Source organism: Vulpes vulpes, chromosome 3, assembly GCF_048418805.1.
Source record: "Vulpes vulpes isolate BD-2025 chromosome 3, VulVul3, whole genome shotgun sequence".
NCBI lineage: Eukaryota > Metazoa > Chordata > Mammalia > Carnivora > Canidae > Vulpes > Vulpes vulpes.
The window spans coordinates 52,215,863-52,240,265 of record NC_132782.1 but is presented as its reverse complement, the minus strand read 5'-3'; the positions used below and the strand labels follow the sequence as shown (position 1 = coordinate 52,240,265).

General features: G+C 36.8%; 1 protein-coding gene across 1 annotated transcript in view; it reads left to right on the top strand.

The window, feature by feature from the left end:
• TPRG1 (tumor protein p63 regulated 1) overlaps positions 1-24,026 on the top strand; it is a 110,017-nt gene extending 85,991 nt beyond the window's left edge. The window contains exons 3-4 of the mRNA XM_072751501.1: positions 8,832-8,985; positions 22,882-24,026. Coding sequence (XP_072607602.1) covers positions 8,832-8,985; positions 22,882-23,076 — 349 coding nt within the window. The 3' untranslated portion in view covers positions 23,077-24,026. The remainder of the gene's footprint in view (positions 1-8,831; positions 8,986-22,881) is intronic.
• Positions 24,027-24,403: the final 377 nt, after the last annotated feature.

Genomic DNA, 24,403 nt, shown 5'->3' with positions numbered 1-24,403 from the left:
AATGTGAGCTCTGCAAGTGCCTGTCTTTGCCAAGGTTCGCGAGGGGAACACAGAGCTGGTTGGCATAAATGTTTGTTTTCATCTCTGTCCTGTACCTCTACAGGGTTCCATGGAGTTGTGGGGGTCTGTGGAACCAGAGAGACCCACATTCAAACCTTAGTTCTACCACTTACAGGTTGATGGCTTTGGACCTCTCTGTGAAACAGAGATTATAAACCAAACGTGTGACTTTGTGGTATGGACTAGAGGTAACAGATGTAGGGGTCTTAGCCCACTGCTGGTACAGATTAGTTGTGGCTGTGGTCGTGATGGATGACAACATCTTAAATATGCAGTTGTTCATTTCCGTGTAAAAACAATACATGCTCATTACAGAAAGTAGGAAATTTTAAAAGAACGACAAATGATCCTATCGTATCAATAATAATAATACTCTAGTGTGTTGCCTTCAATCCTTTTATTGGAAAGGAAACAGATTTACTGTTGTCCTTGAGACTTGTCTACTCCCTGATTTGCTTTGCTGTTCACAAGAAGAATAGGACCTGGACCAGATAGGCTCTCACTGCCATTCTTTTCAAAACATCACTGTAGACACCCACCTACTCTAGACTGCTCTGAGCACTGCTAGAAGCAGGCTGACTCTGCCAGAAATGCCACAAAATGTCCCCTTTGTCCTAAACATGTATGAAATGAATGAAGCCTTCTCTGATACCTTCAGCTGTAAGGGACTGTTCCTGCCTCTGAACCCTCATTACAATTTTATCTAGAGCATTTTCTCTGGACTGTACGGAGGATACTAGCAGAGATTTGCTGATAATGTTGTGACTCAGATTGATTTTTAAGTATTTTGAGAATTATACTCTAAATAGTTTGAAGGAGGGACCAGTAAGACTCCTCATACAGAATATGACAGTGCCAGTCTACCAGAATATGACCTTAAGGATGACAAAATTTCACGTCATCCCCATTGGTGGAAAGGTGGTTGTCATTATTAATTCTGGGATCAGATTTTTTTTTTTTTCTAACAGGCACAGAACTCCAGATGGACTTTCTAAAACATGAGCCATTTAAATGCCCATCTTAAAGTTATTCACTATCAACGCTATTGGATTAGCTCTCCATTTAAATGTCGTCTGTGAAACCAAAGGTTTTGTTATAAATTTCCCTTATAGGAGAGGGCATTGGAAAGAGTGTTGTTTTGTTTAATTATTTGCCATTACTACAAAAGTAATGCATTCCAAGATTCCCTGTCAGTAGAAGTTCAGAAAAAGCAAATTAGAAGAAGAGCTGCTGGAGTCAGGAACGTTGATAGCAGCAAGAAACGACAGATGATGAGAGAAGAGATGGCCCATATAAGAATGAAAACGTAGCAGTCAAGAATCCCGTACAGCTTGGGTAAATGGCCTTACTCTTCATGTACAACAGTTGGCTTTTATAAAGGGATACATTGAAGTATAGGAAAATATTAGGAGGGGATTGAATATTAACCTAGGTAATTTTTTAGATTTCAAGTCCCCATTTTAGTGAAATTAAGGGATCAAGGGCATAGGACACAAATGGTTAATAATAAATCCCTTTTAAGTCTTAAAATTTGGTTTGCGGTAACTCTTATTAAGCCAGAAAGGAATTCGTTATCTTTATTATAATTTGTTTGAGAAAATAAGGATGTAAGTTTTAGAATGATTTATTTCCTGATAACCCATTCATACCAGTTCTGGAAAATAAAATATATCTGTATGTTATTTAAGTGAAACTCAAATGTAGGTTATGCTTGTCTCTGATGAGTCAGAAATGTTCCATTTGCACACCCTCTATAGAATATCTGATTCAGTGTCTCTACTATTTTATAAGAAGAATGTCTTGGTCTTTGGGGCTTCTTCAACAAAATACCAGAGACTGAGTAGCTTATGAACAGCAGTTTATCCATCATGCTTTTGGAGGTTGGGAAGTCCATGGTCAAGGTGCTAGCAGGTTTGGTCTCTAGTGAGGGTCTACTTTCAGGTTTGTATTGTGTTGCCTCTTCCCTGTGTCCTCATATAATGGAAGGGATGAGGAAGCTCTCTGGGGTCTCCTTTATAAAGGCATTAATTCTATTCATGAAGACTCTGTCTTTGTGACCTAATCACCTCCCAAAGTCATCACCTCTTATTTCATCATCTTGATCATTAGGATCTCAACATATAAATTATGGTGGGACACAAACATTCAGACCATAGCAAATGGAAATGGAGGCTCAGGGGTGCTATACTCAGCTCTAAGACACAAAGAAAGTTAACATCAGTGATAGGTTTAGACCTAGGTTTTATTGACTGCTAGTTCAGGGCACTTACTACCATAACATATAACATTCTCAGAATGAAATGATACGGCATTCACACTCACAGGCATCCTAACTCATCTGTGAATTTATTCCTTCGTTCACTGGTCTTTATTAAACATGGATTTATTAAGTGATTGCTATGTACCTGGCACACTGTAAGTTTAGCCTAAGTATTTGCTGCATGCCTGCATACATATGCATGTGTGCACATGCACACACACACACATACACACACAGTCTAACACTGTGAGTCACAAAATCCTATGCTGGATGTTTGGTTTGGACCTTAGTCTTCTTCACCTCAGCTCTGAACAAGGCCACCTCTAGGGAAAGCACATTTAAGTTTTCCAAGCAAATAAACATTTCTTTTAAGGATTTTCATCCTGGGAGATTCCAGAGCCCTTTTTTGTAGCTTTCATCCTCCTTTCTCTGGGTTCTGCTTTTGGTTTAATCCTAGGTCTTTTATTCTGTAGTTTAAGATCCTTTATTCTTCTAGGAGAAAACAGTTAAGGTCTCAGCAGCCCTATGAGAATTTCTCAGTCACTAATTTGTCCTTTGACTTTTTGTCTAAGCATTATAATGCATATTATTCTGTGGGTTTTTTTTTTTTCCCATAGTAGATATTAACTTATTAGGGCAGAAAAGGAGATAAGAGATGATCTAGTTCAACTACTGGTTTTGTTAATTGTCCCCTGGAACACAGAGAGAAGAAATGGTTCAAATTTACACAGCAAGTTAGTCGCAGATTTAGTCTTTGAACCTAGGCCTCCTACCTGTGGTGCAAGTTTTTTACCATGGCATCACACTGCCCTTGAATTCTCTTTAGGGACACTGCTGGTCTGTTTTACTTTCTCATTTCCCTCTCCCTCAAGTAAAATAACCCACAGAATTTCTTGGTTACCCATACCTGTAAATGGTTAATCTTACCAAGCCCAAGGCCCTGGAAACTTCTGGGAGGGAGCCAGGTGAGCAAAGAGAGCAGATAAAGGCACCACCTGCTGATGGGTTAGAACAGCCTGGGGACACAGAGAGAATGTAAACACATTCTGCAAATCTTATTGTCTGACACTGTGCCAGCGTCTTTGGGTTCTTGTCATGGAAAATATTTCGTCTGAGGTCATTCAATGAGCAAAAAGGAGCATTGAATACCCTCCAGGGTGCCAACTCAGTCCCCCACCTTTTGTCCAGATTAAATAAGCAAGGGACTAACATTTCATGGTTCTAGAAGGCCCCCCTTTCAACAATACAGGCTGTAAGGTAGGGAAAAAGGAGACATTAAGAAAATATATTGTGTTGTTCTGAACAGCTCTCTCCCCTGGGCAGCCCGCCCTCCTCCCCCGCAGCCTCCCTCTGTTTGCTCACCCATACTTACAAGCACACGCCCTGCGTTTAGAGCAAGAGTTAATGTCTGTGCTTCCTCATAAATCTCAGTTTGGTGCCTCGAGCTATGTTTTTAATTCTGTGGTGGAGCTTTGAGATTTGAGATGAGTAGAAAGGAGGGGCAGCTGATGAAGGCAATAATGGAAGCTGCCATTTCTCCTGGGGACTTGCCTCCTCATTCATGTCTTCTATCAGGTGTTTTAAAGCCTTAGCTCAGCATCTGTGAAGGCCAGGATGGAAGGAGAGTGGGAAGTCAAGAGAAGGAATAGCTATGTTGTACTATGGCTATATTGTACTATGCCAAGGGATGCAGTGCTTTGAAGGTTGTAGAATGTGTGGAATGAGCAAATTAGCCCAGACTAGTGACTGTCTGGCATATTTTTCTGGTTCAGCTAAAAATGACTTCAAGGAGAGGAGTCTTTCCCATCGAAAATAATTTATTGTCTTACAAAACTAGTTATCAAAGTAAGTTTTCTCTCCATTCAACTTGGAGTTCCTTTTTTGTGTGGCTCATTTATTTTTCATGATTGGTCCTTCGGCACTTGGATGATAGTTTCTTCTGTATAAACCTCATCTCTTCAATATGCCTTTGCTTTTTGTGGTGTAGAAGGCAAATCTATTCGGCTGCTATGATAGTTTAAAGTAGCAATTGCTTAGGTTTCCACCCTGGCAACAACTGTATTTGAGTAGAATTCTGAGTCTGAGTCACTGAGTAGAACGTGTAATTAGCAAGACTAAAGGAGGAACTCTGATCTTTGAAAATTCTGTTCCTCAGTTTATATATCTATAAAATGAAAGAATTGGAAACACATCTCTTAAAGGGCCTTCCAACTCAGACCGTGTTAGTGATCCTAAAAGTCTCCAACTGTTATAAAGTCTCTTCTTCCACCAAATTCTTATGAATCCTTATGAAGACTTTCCTCTACTTCTAGATCTTTCTGGGAAAGGTTTCAAAATTTATCAGAAATGACGGGTACATTGACCTTCTTCTTCTTTTTTTTTTAATTTTTTTTTATTTATGATAGTCACAGAGAGAGAGAGAGAGAGAGAGAGAGAGAGAGAGAGAGGCAGAGACACAGGCAGAAGGAGAAACAGGCGGAGAAACAGGCTCCATGCACCGGGAACCCGACGTGGGATTCGATCCCAGGTCTCCAGGATCGCGCCCTGGGCCAAAGGCAGGCGCTAAACTGCTGCGCCACCCAGGGATCCCTACATTGACCTTCTTGCTTCTACTACTGTCAGAATGGCGGCCACATCCAGCTGACTTCCTCAGGATGAAAATGGGAACAAAAAAAAATCATAATAGATGAACTTCTACTTCTGTAATGAGATGTATGGGTTTCTATTTGTACCTGTTAGAGGTATGGGAAAGAGATGATAGTAAGATAGGCCCAGAGATCATCAGACCCTGGGATTCCAGAGTTCAGAGATTGAGTCTTACTCATTTCTCTACCTGCAATTCATTTCTCTACTTTCTCCAGCATATTCTAGAGAATATGCTAATTAAATCGTGGAATCGAAGATAGACAACTTACATGGCTATTTCAGGGAATTACCTCTGAGGCGATTTAAAAGATTATTTTTAACCTATTAGAAAAGTTTTATAGAACTATGCTGACTCAGTAAAGAAAAAAAGAACTGTAGGGATGCTTAAAGCTGACTGGACATCTCTCTAATGGATTTAATTTTAAGCTGGAAATTATATACATTAAAACACTGATAAAGCAGAAGCTAAACATAAAAGTATTCTGACACTCAGAATCAGGTGGAGGAAGAGGGATCAGAAGGTGAATAAAAATGTAGAAGATTCCAGAATCTTCTCTGTTCTAGAAATTTGCTTCTCTGGTTTTGTCTAAGTAGGGATCATGGTATTTCTCCTATTCTTTGTTATTCTGTTCCTCTAGTGGTTCTTGAGTTGGTGATCTAATTAAGCCTGGTCTTATTCTTTATCATATTTCCTGTTAACTTCATTTATTTCTACCAAAGAAGTTTTGAAGAATGCTGTAGCAGTTAAAGAACATTTAAGTAATATTTTGGTTTTGGCATTTGTTACCTAGAAATGTACCCCTACTTTGATTATCTTGACCGTAATAGCTCAGTGAAAAAGATCCATTCTTCTTACCCTGATAATGTAACTTTTTTGTAATTTCCCTCTTCACTCCCAGGGCTACCTTATTTAACTGTAATCTCATAATTGATAATATTAAATATATATAAAAATCTACAGTTCCTTTTGAGACTGAGATTTCCTTTCTGACCTTTAGCTAGGATCTCTGGGCAGGCTTTTTGCCCACAGATGCTGACGGTCTCCTTAGGGCAAATCTTTTAACTCTGTGTTGATTGGAAGGAAGGCTATGTTGTGTAATAGCAGGACCTTCACTTGGAATGTATTTTGTAATGATAGCTCAGAATGGTGAAACGACCCCTAAGTGAAGTCTTGGGAGACCAGAGCTCTCAACAGCCCATTTCTGTGTGTGGTGATGCTTCAGGAAAGCCCTAATCCTTCTGTGTCAGTTTTCTCATCTCCAGAAAGAAGGCACTGGGCTTTAGCTTCTAAGAGCCCTTCTAGCTCTGACATTCTTTAGTTTATAAACATTTAAATGGTATTCCATCATATGGTGGCTAATTTGTGTCTGGTAAGTGCTAAAGTTCCCTAGGAATTGTGGGACAATGCTCGATATGCTCTTTGGTAGAGGGTGTGTTCAGGGGACTAATCTGATACCTATAAGCTGAAGCCATAACCCAGAGACTTCTTTTAGATTTTGTATGTCCTTAACTGGATGAATGTGAGAAGCATCATGACCATAGCTGTCTATACCATTTACACAGTTACTAAGGTCATGAGATGTCACGTGCCATGATGGAAACATGCCAAAGAACATATAGTAAAACTGAGATTCAGAAAATGAAACTAGCTTATTCATAGGCACACAGTGTTAAGTGTCAGAACCAAGACTCTAACACAAGACTACCTGATATACTGTTCTTTGCATTTTTCACTTCACTTTGTTACCTCATATGATATCTTTCATGGTGAGCACAAGTAACTAATAAAGCACTTCTGGTCATAAAGACATTCTCCACCCTTTGTCCTAATGGCATTTGACAGAAGAAAAGATGATAGATTTTCATAGACCTCTGGTACTTAAGTCTTTGCTCAGAAGCACTGCCTTAGTTGTACCTTTGGAGAGACTTCTTAGTTGTAGATTTATCTTCTCGGCTATCACCAGTGGAGCTTAGGAGAGAAAGTTTGCTGAACTCGTATATTTAGAAGTATGCTACATCTCTGAGAAATGTCATTGCCATGCTTAAATTGATTGGTTATTTAGAAATAGGGTCCCTCTTGAACTTCATGCTTAAACTTCATTTGAGGTTTCCCTAAGGTAAAAGAATATAGAAACTACTTATTACAGAAACTATCTTGGCAGATTTTCATTGCCTTTGGATAAAAGCAAAATCGCACCCAGCACGTAAATTGACATATGAAGCAGTAAATAATTCCATTGTGCAAGTTGTTTTAATGGATTAAAGCCAGAATGCTCCATTAACAAGCATGCATAGAATATTCACTGAGTTTAGAGTTTATTACCAGATAAGGGGAAGAAAGAAAGAAAGGAAGAAAGAAAGGAAGGAAGGAAGGAAGGAAGGAAGGAAGGAAGGAAGGAAGGAAGGAAGAAAGAAAGAAAGAGAAAGAAAGAAAGAAAGAAAGAAAGAAAGAAAGAAAGAAAGAAAGAAAGAAAGGAAACAGAATGAAGGAACCTATGAAGAGGGTGATAAATATCAGCATAGCAGCTGGGAAAGTGAGAGGTTAGAAAGAGTACTTTTGAAGTATGTACAATATGTTTCTTTCCTCTTTTCTTCTTTTTTTGTTTTTTCTTTCTGGTGGAAGGATTAAGTATAAGAAAGGTTAGGTGTCAGCTTTCAAACATAATGATCAAAAATCCGAGAACTGGGCAGTAGAATGTGCCAGGCTCTTTTCTTACTTTCCTTTTGAAAGACGAATCTCAGAGATCAGCCAATAGGGGAGAGGGGTGGCGTATGTATATGTGTGAGATTGTGTTTATACACATATCTACTTGGATAAACATTCAGAAGCCACAATAGCATTCCCAAAGGAATTCTTCCTTAATACAGGAAGTGACAGCTTTGTGAAGGCACCACAATTAAGCTCCGGGTTTTTATTCTAGATCCCAGGATTTAATTTCTAGAAGAAATGAGAGCTCTATGATGTTCTATGGGGCTGTTTAGAATTACAGGCAACTTAATTTTAAAGCTTATTAAATGCAAAGCACCTGAGCTTGGTTTAACCTCCAGGGATCTCTTTGCATTCAGAGATGTCTAAAACCACAAACCATAAATTCTGATGGACACATGTAAAAGAAGAGACCACAGGAATTACAGTTTTGTTATTCAACATGGCCACACTCTCCTGCCACAACTTCCCTCCTATCACTCCCAAGCTTCCTCTTGCTTTGTATTTAGGTTTACCAGATGACCAGGCCAGGGCTATTCCAGATAGTATGTAAAAAGGCAGGCATAATTCTTTTATGAGCTTTGATATGTTTGTTGCTGCAGCTTTGCTGGATGGGATATGTGCAGAGAATAAAGAACCATGAGATATAAAAGCTGAAGTGGCAGGCATGTAGAATTCATCATCACTCTAAAGGATCTTATATACACAACTATCCTTAATGTTCTGTGTCTCTTCTCAGTCACTTTCTGCTTGTGTTTATGACTGTCATTTCCCTTCTCCTTGAAACTGTCTGCCACCTCAGCACCTCCAGTTCCTGTCCCATCACCTTGACTTATCCTCTCCCTTTCTCTTTTAACCCTTACCATCGAATATTGGCATGTGGTCAATATCACTATTTCCAGCCCTGGCCTGTCCTCAGCACCAGAGTCACACTTCCAACTAGGCATTTCCACACAGGAATCTCAACAACACCTGGAACGCATGATGTTTGGAACTGAATTTATCCTTTTATTCTTACCTCCTAAATGTCTGAACAATCAATTAGTAGGCAGCCACTTAGCATTATTTAAAGGCTGACTGAGACATTACATTACTTTCCCATACTTTTTGTTTTAATCTAGTGGAAATGGCTAATCTAAAAGAAACTCCTTTTTATAGGAGACAAGGAGAAGGCCTTAGGATCTACTGGGGGAGTCTGGAACAGCAGTCCCTCTTTTCCCGCTGGAACCCGTGGTCCACTGAAGTGCCTTATGCAACCTTCACTGAGCACCCTATGAAATACACCAGTGAGAAGTTCCTCGAAATTTGTAAGGTAGGTAGTTTGGGCACCACTCCTGGATTAACTTTGGTGTTGAAGCTGTATCTGTATGCTCCTAAGACATGTACTGTTCCAAAAAAAAAAAAAAAAAAAGGTAAGATACAACCTTGGGTTATACAAACTTTGAAAGGTTTATAGATCTCTTTTTTTAGTAAACAATGGAGCAGTTTTAGATATTAAAAAAATATATAATATTTATATTAACCATATTGTGATGTTTCCTCCTTGCTTATTTCTTATCAAAAATTATGTAATATCATTTACAAATTGCAATACTTGTATTTATCTGTTTATTGCCATCAGGTTACGTATAATTTTTTGTATGTAATTAAATTCTAATTATTTTATTCAGAGAAGGAATGTAGGATAATGTGAAGTATAAACTCAGATATGGCTGTTTGGTGATTTTTGTCACTTTCCTTTCTGGACCTTGGTAGTCTTATCCCTAAAATGGACATAATGATCACCGTCCTTCCTTCTAACTTGATTGGAACACTGTAAGATTAAATGGGATAATGTGTTTATAAAAGCTTCATAAATTGTAAAGCAATTAAGAGTACTAATTGAGAGTATTTTTATGTCTTTCAATCTCATCTCCCCAAATAGATTTTAAGTTTATCAGTGGCAGGGTGAGTCCTTCTACTCTTTCTTTTATCCTCCCTAGGGAAACTTAGGCAGTACTTGCATACTAAATAGGCAGGAAGTAAAACAATTGGAGCTGTAAATGCAGAGAAAGATTAGACTTTTATATTTTAAACAAAATCTGTATACATATAAGACTGTGCTTATAGACCTAGAAATTCTTGCCATCTCTGGCCTTCCTACATTTACTTTTATATGCTGTCATTCACTTCTAAATATCACAATTCTCTATTTGCTATAATTTCAAAAATGGCAATATACATCTAAAGTCCTGTGGGTGGATGGCATGCATGGCATTGCCTGCATTATTTTCAACAATTCATGCAAGTATGTATATGTTATAAAAATAGTTTTAATTGATAAATCCCCTATTTTAAAAGGGATTTGAGGCAAAATAGATGTGATTAAAGGGTAGACGGAGTCTTTATTCTCCCTAATATATAGGTGGAGTTGGCTTAAATCCCTTCTGCTCTCAGAAAGGTCAATGGTCTTTTCAAGATTCATGCAAATATCCTCAGGGGCTTATGGACTGGGGGTTTACTTCCAGCTTATTGCAGGCACTAAGATAGTTCATTGTGTGGATCCTGTGGTAGCCCAGTTTTACAATGTTGCAACCCAAGCTTCCACATCAGCCCCTAATCTGACTCTACCACCCAAAAGCAACAGAACAAAACAAAATGAGAGCAACAAAAGCACTTAAACAAGGCCCTGATGTGAGAGAAGACTTGCTGAGGTCTTCAGGGAGATGGAAGGGGAATTTACACCATAATAATTGGTCCAGACTTCACAGGCAATATCAGTTCTCCCTATTTTAAAAATCCTTATTAAAAGTAATACTCTGATACATTGCTTCATAATCCTCTTTCCTCTCCTCTGAATCTTGTCTTGCTCCTCTGCAAATATGTGCCCTTCCTCTTCCCCTTCTTCTTTCTCTTCTTTTTTCTCTTTCTCCTCCTCTTCTTCTTCCTTTGCCTTCTTCTCCTTCCCCTTCTCCTCCTTCTTTTCTTTCTATTAACAGTTCAGAGTATTTTATCGTTTCTTTTTTTCTTTTTAACACCTGCTAATTCAACCCAAAATGCTTAGTAATGTATTTTTCCAAAGCCATTTCCCACCTTTAAAGGAAGTCTAGTTCTGGTCATTAAAATAATATGTATTTTTGCATTAATAGTCATTGTATTTTATTGTAAGTTAAAACAAATACCAACTGCCTTGGTTATTACATCCATCACTTCATGAGCCAAATTTCTTTTTCCTCATACCTGATGCATTAAGTCCTTACTCCCTGAGTATCCTTTGCTGGAAAACATTCAGGGTAAGGAATTAAATAATAAGTTCTATTAATTGCAGAGAAATGGTGCTGCATTACCCTAATTCTTGATGGTAGTTTGCCTTATTATGATACATATATGTACAATCAAATAATTTTAAAAGGAAGATCAGAAGTAAAATGTCAAAAGGGGAACAGAATAATTTTTTCCCAAATACTGTGAATGTGGTTAGTAGAATGGAGTATTAATTTTATACAAGCTTTCCTATAAGTCAAGGTGAAAAGGAAAACTCAGTGTTTATTTTACATAGCTCTTATTGAATGGGAGTAAGAATAACAGGTGTGCTTGTGTGTACACCAGCACACATGTGTGTATGTGAGTATAATGCATGGCTGTTAGTTGGTTGGTTGATTTTCAATCAAATTATTTTGTGGGTCTGTTAAGTGTATTTCCTTTATGACTTTTCTCTTTAAACTATTCTTCCAAAGCTCTTTTTTTTTTTTTTTAAATTTCCTGGCAACAGTCTGGCACTTTTCATTTGCCAAACTATTTCTTATTCAAAGGCCACCCCAAGTCCCAACTCTCTATGAAAACAAGTGATCTCCATCTGTGATGTGAGATGATGAGTACTCTGATCCAGTCTTAATTTCTCTTTTGTTGTTGGTTTTTATGTCACAATATTATTTGTGTTTAGGATATTTTCCAAGGTTGGCTTTGATTAATACTCAGTTATATTAATGTAAAAGAGTAAATAAGAAGAAAGATAATTCTGAGGACATAGAATTCTTTTATGTATTTTGGCACAACATAAAAATTTAAAAGGATGATATAAACTAGTTTTTCCATTCCCCTATAAATGAAATGAGAAAAATAGAAAAATAGGGGTAAAATGTATAACTAAATCAAATACATGAAGCAATTTAATTCAATTTATCAAATCTATTATGGCACAGGAAAAGGAATTCTGTAGAGCTGGGTTACACATAGTCAAATTTTTTAAATGATTTACAATATAATGGAAAACTTATTTTAAAAAAATACATTTAAAAAATCCCAGTTTATTCTTACTCAGTCTTTTCTTGTATAGCACATGCTATTTATTTATTAAACAATTATTTTCTGACACCCACAAAGTACAGGTATTATTATTGTTCAGGATACAAACAAAAATGAGACAAGATTCATGTCTTTGTGGAAGGCATTGCTTAACAAAGGAAGTAGATAAAAATGCAAAGATTTTTAAATGAGTACTAAATTGACTAGAACAGAAGTTTAGATGAAATGAAGAGGGATAGAGGCACATGAAGGTACAAGGAATGTTCTTAAACACAGAATAATTTATTTTAGCTGGAGTTCAATCTTACATATTCCCTATCATGATTGCAATGGCTCAAATAATAGGTATAAGTGCTTAAGTTAAGGGCAATAGGAATGGAGAGAAGATAAAAAAATTTGAGACATTTAAGACAAAGAATTAATGGAAGCAGATAACTTACAGGATATAGTAGGTGGAGGCGAGAGCGAGGTGGAAGATAATGTGGTTTCTGGCTTCGGTAGATGGTGATTCCATTAATTTGAATGAGGAAAAGTGAAAGGAGAGTAGGTTTGGAGGTCCATTTTAGAACATGTTGAGTTTGACACATCCATGAAACATGAGGTTCAGCTTGTTGTCAGGAAGTTAGAACTTTAGGCCTGAAGCTCAGGAGAAAAAAACTAAACTGGTGATAGGGGTTTTAGATCATAGAACTCTGGGTCAAAGCTGAGTCATGGGCTTGGTTGGTCAGGCAGGTATCGTAGGAAAGAGCATAATGGACACATTAATTGCATTCAAATTCAAATTTATATTACCTCTAGTTCTCTTAATATTGATCTAAAAATGACTATAAAAATTATCAAAATAGCATCAAAATATATCATTTTTCTTGTATTCATCTCACTAACTCTGTAGCATTCTACATCTGGCGAATATGATGGTCGAATGGCCTTTTTCCAGACATTCTTGCTTATCTCTGAGCCTCACCAACTTGTTCTAATCTGTTTATGCATATACTTTGCATTACTCATAAAACACAATTGTGAAAATAGGAAATAATTTTTTGGCATTATTGTCTTGTTACAAGACATAAAAATAATCTCACGTAGTATTATGTAATAGATTATATTTATCGATTACAGTTTGCATGTTTTCATGTAATTCAATTAACAAAAATGCTGTGAGGTCAAGATAGCTATCTCTATTTTTAAAATGAAGGTACTTAGAGTGATTAAGTGAATTGACTAAGGAATTACGATAAAATAGCGTTATTTCTACACCTAAGCAATTTGTTAATAAGCAGGGAAATGGGTATAAACCTGAAGAAACTCTGTGTGATGTAATGTGATATATTATACTTCTGATAGGACTCAATTATCCTGAGTTGTTTAGTCCACTTTCTGTTTGTAATTTGGAGTCTCATCTCCCCTGTTTTAAACGTAGCCTTCCTAAAAATAAATAAATAAATAAATAAATAAATAAATAAATAAATAAACGTAGCCTTCCTGAGTTTTTAGGATGTGTGGACAGTCTTGGTGGGAGGAACTAATGGCTGAGCCCAGAGCTGGTGAATAATAGTGAATGGGAATTAATGCTCTATAGACAAATCAAAGGGATTTACAGGCCAATCCTTTTTATTCTTTTCTGGCATATTTACTCTTCTTTTCAAGGGAATTTTGAAAGTGAACCGATCAATGTTTTAGCAATCACAATATAACTTTACATCCTTAACTCCTTAGCTCAATTTGACATCAATTTGACATCAATTTGACAAATATTCATTGAATATCCACCTGGCATTGAATACTACATGCTGAGCAGTGTGCTAGTAAGCTGGGATATGGGGAAGAATACAACAGATTTTGCCCTCCAGACACTTACCGAGTAACGGGAGAAAACAAAAAAGTAATTAACAAATTATACTTTAATATGCTAAGACTGTTAATAGAGGGCTTCACAAGTTTCTATAGGAGCCCAGAAGAGGGAACAAGTAAGTCCAAAAGTTAATGGGTATGATGACATTTGAAGTGAAATTCAAAGTATGAGTGATTTAAGCATCAAAGGATTTGGGAAAAGACATTTTAAATAAAAGGAAGATGGTTGGTACTTGGAAATTACCAAAGTATATGAAATGTTCTTGAATAAAGAATAGTTCATTTGAGCTAGACTTTAAATCATGTGCGTGTAAGCATGTGTGTTGACGGGGGGAATGGAATAGGACGAGGATGCAAATTAGAAGGTATAGAAACCTCTCTTGGTGGAAAGACGCTTCTTTCTCAGCCTCCTTTTCCTCTCTCCACACCTGAGCATACCCACAATCAAGGCATCTCCATGAAGATAATTCCAGGTAAAATGTGCCAGAATGATATAAACATTCTATCCAGTTGTGTGACTTTTCAAGTGGTTTCCAGGATTGGGTATTGGATGGACTTACTCTTTATCCCAGCATGCTTCACTTTCTACAGAGGGAGGCTGAAACATGTAGCCTGAAGGTTTGGAAAATCTGTTCAGCTGAGGAATGCAGGCCTACAGGCATGAAACCTGGTCTCTTTACCCAGTGTAAACAGGAAGCAAGTTATGGTTGTAATAAGGAAAACTGAGACTCTAGGCAGTGAACTGCTGGCAGACGGCACCTGAAGCAACCCAGGAGCCCAGTCACTCAGCTGGTAAATCATTGCTGTAAAGTCAAGAAGAAGGTTCAGCACTCCCCCCGACCTCCAACACACCCACCCACACACGCTGCTATACTTTACCCTAACCAGCACACAGCTCCTATGTAATCCGAGTTGTTAAAACTTGACCCTCTGTTTTTGAGACTGGAATAAAAGAAGGAGCCAGGGGTGGGTGTATAAAAGCTTTTAGAGAAAAGTATGTGGCTGGTGGCATTCATATCAGATGACACCGCGTTCCTGTCACACAGATTGAATTCAGGTGCTTGAAATGCTCAAGAGCCAGCTTGGGGACTTGGCCTTTTGTCTGCCTTTCCTTCAACGTACTGCTTGTCACTTTGTCTTCATGGTCCCTCCTCCTTTTAGAAGGCTCACCGAAATGACTAGAAATAAAATGCATCTGACTCTAATGAAATGCCAAGTTCATTGAGTATGAAATAGTGTCAACTTTTCTTTCCAGCACTATCCTGACAGTCCAGAGGGTGTTGGCAATGGGAATGTTGAGGTGAATTACATTTTGGTCTTCAAGAAGTCATAGTTTGATGACGACATTGTCAATGATTTAGTGACAATATTTGTTTATTATTAGTAATAAGTAATAATAATATACTACTAATAATTTAGTATTGTGTAATAATAATATACTAATATACTAATAATAATTAGTTCCTTATTGGCCTTTGAAGTATGCTCCAAATTCAAACCTCATCTCATTCCACTTCCCCAACCCTTCCTGAAATACATGAATATGTGCACCTGTACATGTAGAGTTTATATTACAAACCCTGTAATATTAAGATTTAATCTTACAGCCACCCTCTGAATTTAATGCTATTAGTTTTTTTCCTTTCCTTTCCTTTCCTTTCCTTTCCTTTCCTTTCCTTTCCTTTCCTTTCCTTTCCTTCCCTTCCCTTCCCTTCCCTTCCCTTCCCTTCCCTTCCCTTCCCTTCCCTTTCCTTTTCTTCCTTTTCTTTTCCATAAAGAAACTATAAAATTCAGAGAGGTTGAAGAACTTGTCCACAATCACTAGTGAGTGCTATATTTGCAACCTAAGATTGGATCTGTTTGATCTCAGTATTCATGTTACATCATTCATACTTCCTTTAGTTCAGTGCTTTCCAACAGGGCACCATTTTACCTCCTGGGGGACATTTGGCAATGTCTCAAGATATTTTCGATTCTCACACCCAGGGTAGGGATGCTATTGGTATCTGGTGGGTAGAGGCTAATTAGGTTACTTAATATCCTAAAATGCAGAGGACATTGTTCCCCATAGCAAAGAATTATTTGGCACAAAATAACAATAGTCCCAAGTAAAGGAAGCTTGGTTTACTTATATAGACAAACAGCCACACTTGTGACTCTAATTCTTAGAAAATTGAATGAAATATTTAAGTGGAGATATAAATGACATGCAATAGAATAAAATATTAATTTTTACTTTGAGTATATGGGAAGGCATTGTGGGAGAGAGAGGATTTGAGCTTGATTTTGAAAAATGGATAGGAGCATAGACAATATAGATCTTTGTGGATTGAATAGATTGTCAGAGCTAGAGATTGCTAGTCAAGCTTAATATATACTGTTTTTCAAATTTTTTTAGAAGCAAAAGACTTTTAAAAATAAAATTTTACTTGAAACCCAAATATATAAAACTGTTAAAAATAGAGCAGCTCTAATTGATGTGATTACAGGGGCTGGGGTATGTTACCTGCTTGGCTTCCACACCTCCTCAAACCCTCAGGAATATCTGTTGTCCCAACATTGTTATTAACAGCACTTCCTTTCTTTTCAGAAGAATCTTGGTCCAGATGATAAATTACATGGTCATTTAACCTAAGAGGAAATGTAATGTTCTAAAGAATATCGTTTGAAAATTACAGAGTATAGTTTTTTTCACAAGATTCAGAACATAATTCCTTTTCTAAATATTAGAGTTTTACTGCTCATAATAGTAGTGTATTATAGAAGAGAAGATTTTAAGACTTGGGCCTAAGATTTTGCTCAGTTGCTTGCTAGTTATTTATCACTGGACAAATCTCTGAAACACTTGGACTCTCAGTTTACCCATCAGATCTCCTATGCATTGCCCCCAATGCCTGGCATTTTGTCCAATAAAACTGTCTGAATTTATGGATTTCTAATCCCTGCCCTATATCCTATCTTGTGTAGACTACTAACTTCACTTTATGAGCATTGTTCTTGACTTCAGGATCTATAATTATTATTTTGGAATTGCTGAGTATAGACACAAACCTATCATCTATATTTCTGCATGCTCTGGGCTCATGTATTCACTGACCATTAGAAATTATTATGAGTCTTACTGGTTAGATACCTCAAACCACACATCTAGAACAGAATCCTTGATCCCTGTACCTCACTGCTTGCAAGCCCTTCTCTCACCAAGGTTTTCCCAATCCAGTCATGAAATCACTTTCTACCCAGTTTCTCAGATCAAAAGCTAGGTGTCATCTTTGATTCCTCTGTTCTTTTCATCCCCTATATTATGCCAGCAAATTCTATAACTCTGCCTCCACGTAATATCCCTAAGTCAACCAGTTCTCATGTTCTCCACTGCTTTCTTTGTCCAAGCCACCATCATCTCTTGCCTGGAATACTAAAGCAAATTTCAAACTACTCTTAATATTCCTGTTCCCTTTCTTGACCCTAACAGTAGATTCTCCATACAACAACAAGATAATTTTTTTAAAGCAAACAAACAAACAAACAAAAACACCAAAACCCCCAAACAAAACAAAAACATACATCACTAAACTTATCTTTAAAATCGCTTCAATTCAAAGTCCTTAATATGGCCCACAAGGTGCTCTGTGCCTAAGGTTTCATTTCCATCTCTTTCATTTGATCACTCTATTCTAACCTAGTCGACCAGGCTTTTTCCCTATTTCGTGAATTAACTAAGCTCATCCCTACCTCACAGCCGGGTTAAGTGCTTTTATTTTCTCTCTGGAATACCTTCTCTAGACAGCTGCCTCTTTTTCATCCTTTGGGCCTCAGATCAAGTTTTACGTCCACAGAATGACTGTTTTGAATATGGTATGTGAAATAACCCTCAATCCTATTATTTTACCCTTTTCCACATTTTATCTTCTCCTAGAATCTATCGCCATCAAAAGCATCTATATTTACTTTTACATTTTCTCATACCACAAGAATGTAAGCTCCATGGGAACAGGATGCCTGTATTGCCTATCTAGTCCATAGCACTTAGAAAATGCCTGGTGAATAGTGTAGGTGTTTCATTAATATTTTTTGAATGACTTTAGATGCTTTTTAATCTATCAGTGACACAGAGAGTTAGTTTACAGTATTAATACTGATAGAAGTAATTCATATATATACAGAAAATTAAAGCAGCTAAAATTAAAATGGCAGCTGGTAGCCTTACATAGCTAATAAACAAACTCAGGAATTGCCTGTTATTTTTGACATTAAGAAGCAAAATTTGGCTTGAGGAAAATTAGTGTTAGTAGAGTTAAACACAAAATTAAATTAACAACTAAAAATCACACAGGGGATTCCTGGGTGGCTCGGCGGTTGAGCATCTGCCTTTGGCTCAGGGCATGATCCCGGACTTTGGGATCGAATCCCACATCAGGCTTCCTGTATGGAGTCTGCTTCTCCCTCACCTATGTCTCTGCCTCTCTCTCTCTCTCTCTCTCTGTGTCTCTCAGGAATAAATAAATAAAATCTTTTTAAAAAATGAAATAAGATAAATCACACTCAGGAAAATAACAATATTAAAGATAATATCCTCAAAAGAAAACTTAACTGACTAAATTTGAAATGGACAAAATCTACCTTTTTAATTTAATTTAATTTAATTTATAGACATAAATTTATTTAATGGAAAATTTTCAGGAAAAAATGGGAAAATTTATAAGTTATTTGTTTCAGATGGAAAATTATTCAGTGAAACCAATTGTCTTGGTGTAATTCATATCCAAAACCACATTCTTAATGAAGATTCAGTAATGCTTGTATAATTTTGATATAGGTTCATATTTAAAAATATAAAGATAAACAGAGAAAAAGTGTCATGTTGCATCTGGTTTTCTTTTGAACTTTTTCTCCTTGGTCAATTGAAAACTTCAATAATCTTGGGGAACTAATGTTTAGGATTTTTTTTTCAATCCAGAGTTTAAAGGCTTTTTATTTTGAAATAATTTTAGACTTATAAGAAAATTGCAGAGATAGTAAAGTTGCCGGGTACCTGTCATTCAAATTCTATAATATAATATAGTTGTCAAAACCTGGGAATTAAACATTGGTACAATAATATAATGTAAACTACAGGTCTTATTCACATTTCACTGGATTTTTGTTTTGTTTTTCCTAATGTCCTCTGTCTGTCCCAGGATCCAGTCCAGGATAACATATTGAGTTGTTCTGTCTTTTTATTCTCCTCCAAACTGTGACAGTTTCTCATTCTTTCTTTGTTTTCACGATCTTGGCACTTCTGATGAATACTGGCCAGTTGTTTTGTAGAATGTCTCTCAATTTGGGTTGCCTAATGTTTTCTCATGATTAAATTGAGATCTGCTTTTTGGGTGCAGACTATAGGAATGATGCTGTGTCTTCACTGTAGGCTTATGATGCCTATATGTCTTATTACGAGTGGTGTTAAACTTGATCACTTGCTTAAAATAGTGTATGCTGAATTTCTCCACTGCAAAGTCAATATTTTTTCCTTTATAACTGATAAATATCTTGGGGGAGATACTTTGATGTTCAAGCCATGTTTCTTGAAATCATAGTTTCTGAGTAGAATTTGATGTTTCTTTGGCATCCAGAGAAATCTGTTACTTTTAAAAAGCTCATATCAGAGTTAAAAAATTGTTTTCTGGAGACTATGAATCACATTGAGATTGGCATTCTAAGTATGGAATTAAAGGGAATGGAACTAAGGAAGTTAAAGTCTTCTCTGCCTATAAATAATGTAAATTTTTATATCTATAAACAATATGCTTTATAAAATAGTTTTGAAAAATTTACTTAAATTCATACAACAATCTGATGAGATTGGCATTTCGTATTATCATTATTATTATTTTCCAATTTTCAGATGTATAAACTGTGATGGAGTAGACATGGTCAGATATCAGTGAGTTCTATATCATTGAATATGTCTATCCAGAAGGATGTGGCTTCTTGATGAAGATGTGGCAAGGCAAAACAATAGATGAGTGGCTGGAATTGATAAGCTGAAGATCACTTCTGATCTTAAGATTCTATAATTTTAAAACTAGTGATTAGGGACGCCGGGGTGGCTCAACGGTTGAGCATCTGCCTTCAGCTCAGGGTGTGATCCCAGGATCCAGAATCAAGTCCCACATTGGGCTCCTTGCACGGAGCCTGCTTCTCCCTCTGCCTGTGTCTCTGCCTCTCTCTATGTGTATCTCTCATGAATAAATAAATTAAATATTAAAAAAAATAAAATATAGTGATTAACAGTCTGTGTTATTAACTTATCCTCCTTTTGCTTTCCGCTTTTGGAAGTTGAAGAAAGAACTTCTTTCTGCTTTCTTATTCAATCAGCTAAAGCACTGGTGGAGTTTGCTGAAAGGAAGGATGTTCTTCCTTTTAGAATCCTCAGGCTGTATGATTATAGTTTGTATCATTCAGTAACAGCAATGTGTAGATCCTCTTTAAGATCTCAAAGAGGATGCTGGAACTGCAAACTAGTAATAAGAAGTACCTTCTGTCTGTCTTTGCTGCTATAGGCTGAAGCTCATGGAGAACAAGCAAAACCCTACTTCTGTGTTAGTTACATAGCCCCAGTGAAGTGAGTCTATTTTTTTTTAAATTAATGTTTTGGTATTACTCAATTAGGTAAATATTACTTTAACGAAAAGTAAAGAGACAGGACTGCCTAGGTGGCTCAGCTGGTGAAGCGTCCAACTCTTGATTTCAGCTCAGGTCACAGTCTTTTGAGATTGAGCCACAAGTCAGCTCCATGCTCAGCAGAGAGTTGGCCTAAGCTTCTCTCTCTCCCTCTCCCTCTGTCCCTCCCCCTCCCTCACTCTATCTCTCTTCCTCTAAAATAAATAAATCTTTTTTTAAAAGAAGAGAGACAAATACATCTGTTTATTTAGAAGAGAGACAAATACATCTAAAATAAATAAAGCTTTTTTTTAAAAAAAGAAGAGAGACAAACACATCTGTTTATTTTGAAATAGAAATATTGAGGTACTCCAGAAAACTATATTGTTTTATCATCATAGTCACTATTTTTTCTTTACTTCTGATATTATCTAAAAACCATAGATTTCAATGCTTCTTTTCAAAAGAATAACTGAGGCTCAAAGAGGGGAAATGAATTTACAATGTTACATGGTTAGAAAATTATAGAAGTTTAATTTGCATGGCCTTTTTTTTTTTTCCTTATGGGTTAGGTCAACTAGCAATCATAGATACATTCTACATTTAAAATGTTTTTTTCTTACTAATAAGGGAACTAAGGCTAGAACAAGGAAGTGATTTGCCCAAGGGCAATATAAAATTAAGAATCCAGGATAAGATCCATATGGAAAATTATATTATGGGGAAAGACTACAGGCTTCTCTTTCTTCATTGAATCATCACTCTTGTGGTAGTCCTTTAAAGCAAAGATTGGTCTCCTCCTGGACAAATGGGAAGAACAATGGTCACTTTATATAATATGCTTAATAATTTGAACTGATAATGAAATAAACTCTAATAGGAGTATTAATTTAGATTAGTGGCCAGTTGTCTAGGAAAGATTTGGATCTCACTGTGAATAAGATTTTATTCCCAATGTTCTTTTTAACCTTGATACAGAAAGTGCAGTAATTATGGGTAAGTCCTTATACCTTCTATGAGCCTTGGTTTTCTAACATGGAAATGGTGATACATTCTTTAACCTACCTAATACATGCATATTAGAAAGAAATCATGGAAATAAAAGAACTTGTTGGAAATACAAAGATATAAGCTTTCCTGCTTCATTTCCTTTCTTATCTCTCTATTTAGAATGCTTCCTAAATTACCTTCCTCTTAACCCAATTCAACTTGGCTTGACCAAAAGAAGGAGTTTTTCTTTTATTCACTTAAGGTAAAAGTTCAGGATCAGCTGATCTACTAATTTGAATTACTGTGTCAAGAATTTATCTTTCTCTACATCTTAGTTCTTTTATTTTTATTGGCTTCAGTTTCAGGCAGGTTCTCACTATATGTGGCAAAATGACCATGAATACCTCCAGGCTTGTTCTATCAGTTTTGCAACAGCGTTAGTTATGTGCCAACACCTGAACCAATCTCTGTGACCAGAGAAATGGACTCCTCTGATTGGTTAGGCCTGAGCCATATGCTAAAGTTAGTTCCACTTAAACTATTTGAGCTAAATAGTTCAAGAGGATGGTTATCTAAAGAACAAATGAGGTACTCTTAATGAAAGAAGAATCTCAAATGCTAGAAAGGATGCTGGGTTGGAAAAAACCCATAGCTGTTGACTATGCGCCCCGCCCCCCCGCCCCAGTCCCATTTTACTTATTGACACCATATGAATCCTATGAGGATTGTCTCAAGAGTTTCCTTGTGAAGTCATTCTGATCCTCTAACTACACATGATTTCTCCCTCTTTTGTGTTCTCTTAGCATCTTGTGCCTCTTCTGCTGCTTATTTTCACAAACTTTGTATAATTATTACAAATTCATTTTTTAGGGGCACCTGGATGGCTCACTAAATTGAGCATGTGGCTCTTGATTTCAGTTCGGGTCATTATCTTGGAGTCCTGGGACTGAGCTCCACCTAGGGCTCCATGCTTAGCATTGGGTCTGCTTATCCCTCTTCATCTGCTCCTCTCCCTGTTCTGTTTCTCTTAAGTAAATAAATAAAAATGTTCATTTCTTAGATTACTATAGTATTAGTTCTTTAGAGACAGAGACTGTATCTTACCTGTCTTTAATTCTTCAGCAGCACCCAACAGGTATCTGATTCATAATAGACTATCAGCAAATATTTATTAAACTGACTTCTTAATGTTGTACAAATTATGAAGGATGAAAAATAAATAGGATGAGGCAGTTTTATTATGTACATAAATTTATTGACTGATTAATTTATTAAAAGACTAACAGAAGCAATGTTGACAATTCTGAGAAATGATTTCTGTATAGGTAAGGATAGCTGCAACCCCAGGAGAGTGGTCAGCTTTGGTGAGGACTGGTTGGGAAGGAAGTGTCTCTGGACCTACTCTGCATTTACTAACTCTGTGCCTTCTTTTCCTCTTCAGTTGTCTGGGTTCACATCTAAGATTGTTCCAGCTATCCAGAATGCACACAAGAATTCCCTTGGATCTGGAAGAGGAAAGGGACTGATGGTGCTAACTGAACCCATTTTGATTGAGACCTACACGGGGCTGATGTCATTCATTGGAAATCGCAACAAACTTGGCTATTCCCTTGCCCGGGGGAGTATTGGCTTTTGAGACTCTTTTTGGTGTATTAGTATGTCATCCATCAATATATCTTTATTGAAGATTCTGTTTCAGACCATGGTATTTTTATTTTTTATTTTTTATTTTTTATTTTTTTTCCATGGTATTTTTAGACTGAAACAATTAATTACTTTTAAATACTACTTCATGATTTTGAATACTTAGTATTTTTAGGAAATCTAAAAGCTTGATTAGACTGTCAGATGAACACTTCAGACCTCATATAAGAATAATCAGATTTGGGCAGCCTGGGCAGCTCAGTGGTTTAGCGCTGCCTTCGGCCCAGGGTGTGATCCTGGAGTCCCAGGATTGAGTTCCACATCAGGCTCCCTGCATGGAGCCTGCTTCTCCCTCTGCCTGCGTCTCTGCCTCTCTCTCTCTCTGTGTCTCATGAATAAATAAATAAAATCTTTAAAAAAAAATCAAATTTCCTAAAACCAAAAAATAAGTTCTCTTGAACTCATCAAATAATGTTATCAATGAATACCTGATCATAAACTGAGGGCAGACTCTCTGGGTTCTCTTATTCCTCCATCCTCTAAATATAGGTAGGTATGTTCTGGGTCTTGATCTCAAGCCCTTTGGTTCTGATCTTCTCTTTCATTGGGGTCTGACAGTATTAGTTTAGCTGCTCTTTTTATGAGGATGACTTCCAAATTCATATTTCCATCCCTAATATTTCTTCAGGATTTGATTTTGTATTTCTTTCTGCTGATCATATATATCAGTGTTCCAATGGCCACTCACATGCAGCATCTTCAAAATCCTGGAGTTCTCTGGCATTTTTATGGTTCCAGTAATTGTCCCTGAAATCCATCAATATTGCTATATCTAAATTCATTGCCAAATGATTTTGTATGATATCGTATCTTTCATAGTCTGTCTGGGCTGTTATTATAAAATACCACAGACTGCATGGCTTATAAAAAAAAAAAAAGAAATTTATTTCTCACAGTTCTGGAGGCTGGAATTGAGAGTTCAGGGTTCCAGCATAGGCAGGTAAGGGCCTTCTTCCTGGGTTGCAGACTTCTTCTTATATAGTCACATAGTAAAGAGGCAGTAGGGTTCTCCTGTGCTTCTTTTTATAAGGGCATTAATTTTATTCATGAGGGCTCTGCTTTCATGACCTAATCACCTCCCAGAGGTCCCACCTCATAATACCATCACATTGGGCTTTAGGATTTTGACATATGAATTTTGAGGAGACACCAACTGTCAGACCATAGCAGTACCCAATTTATGTGTGGCTTAGCATTGTACCCCAATGCCCAGATGTCAAGCTTAAAGTTCACTCTTCTTTGAAAATTGGTCATAAATT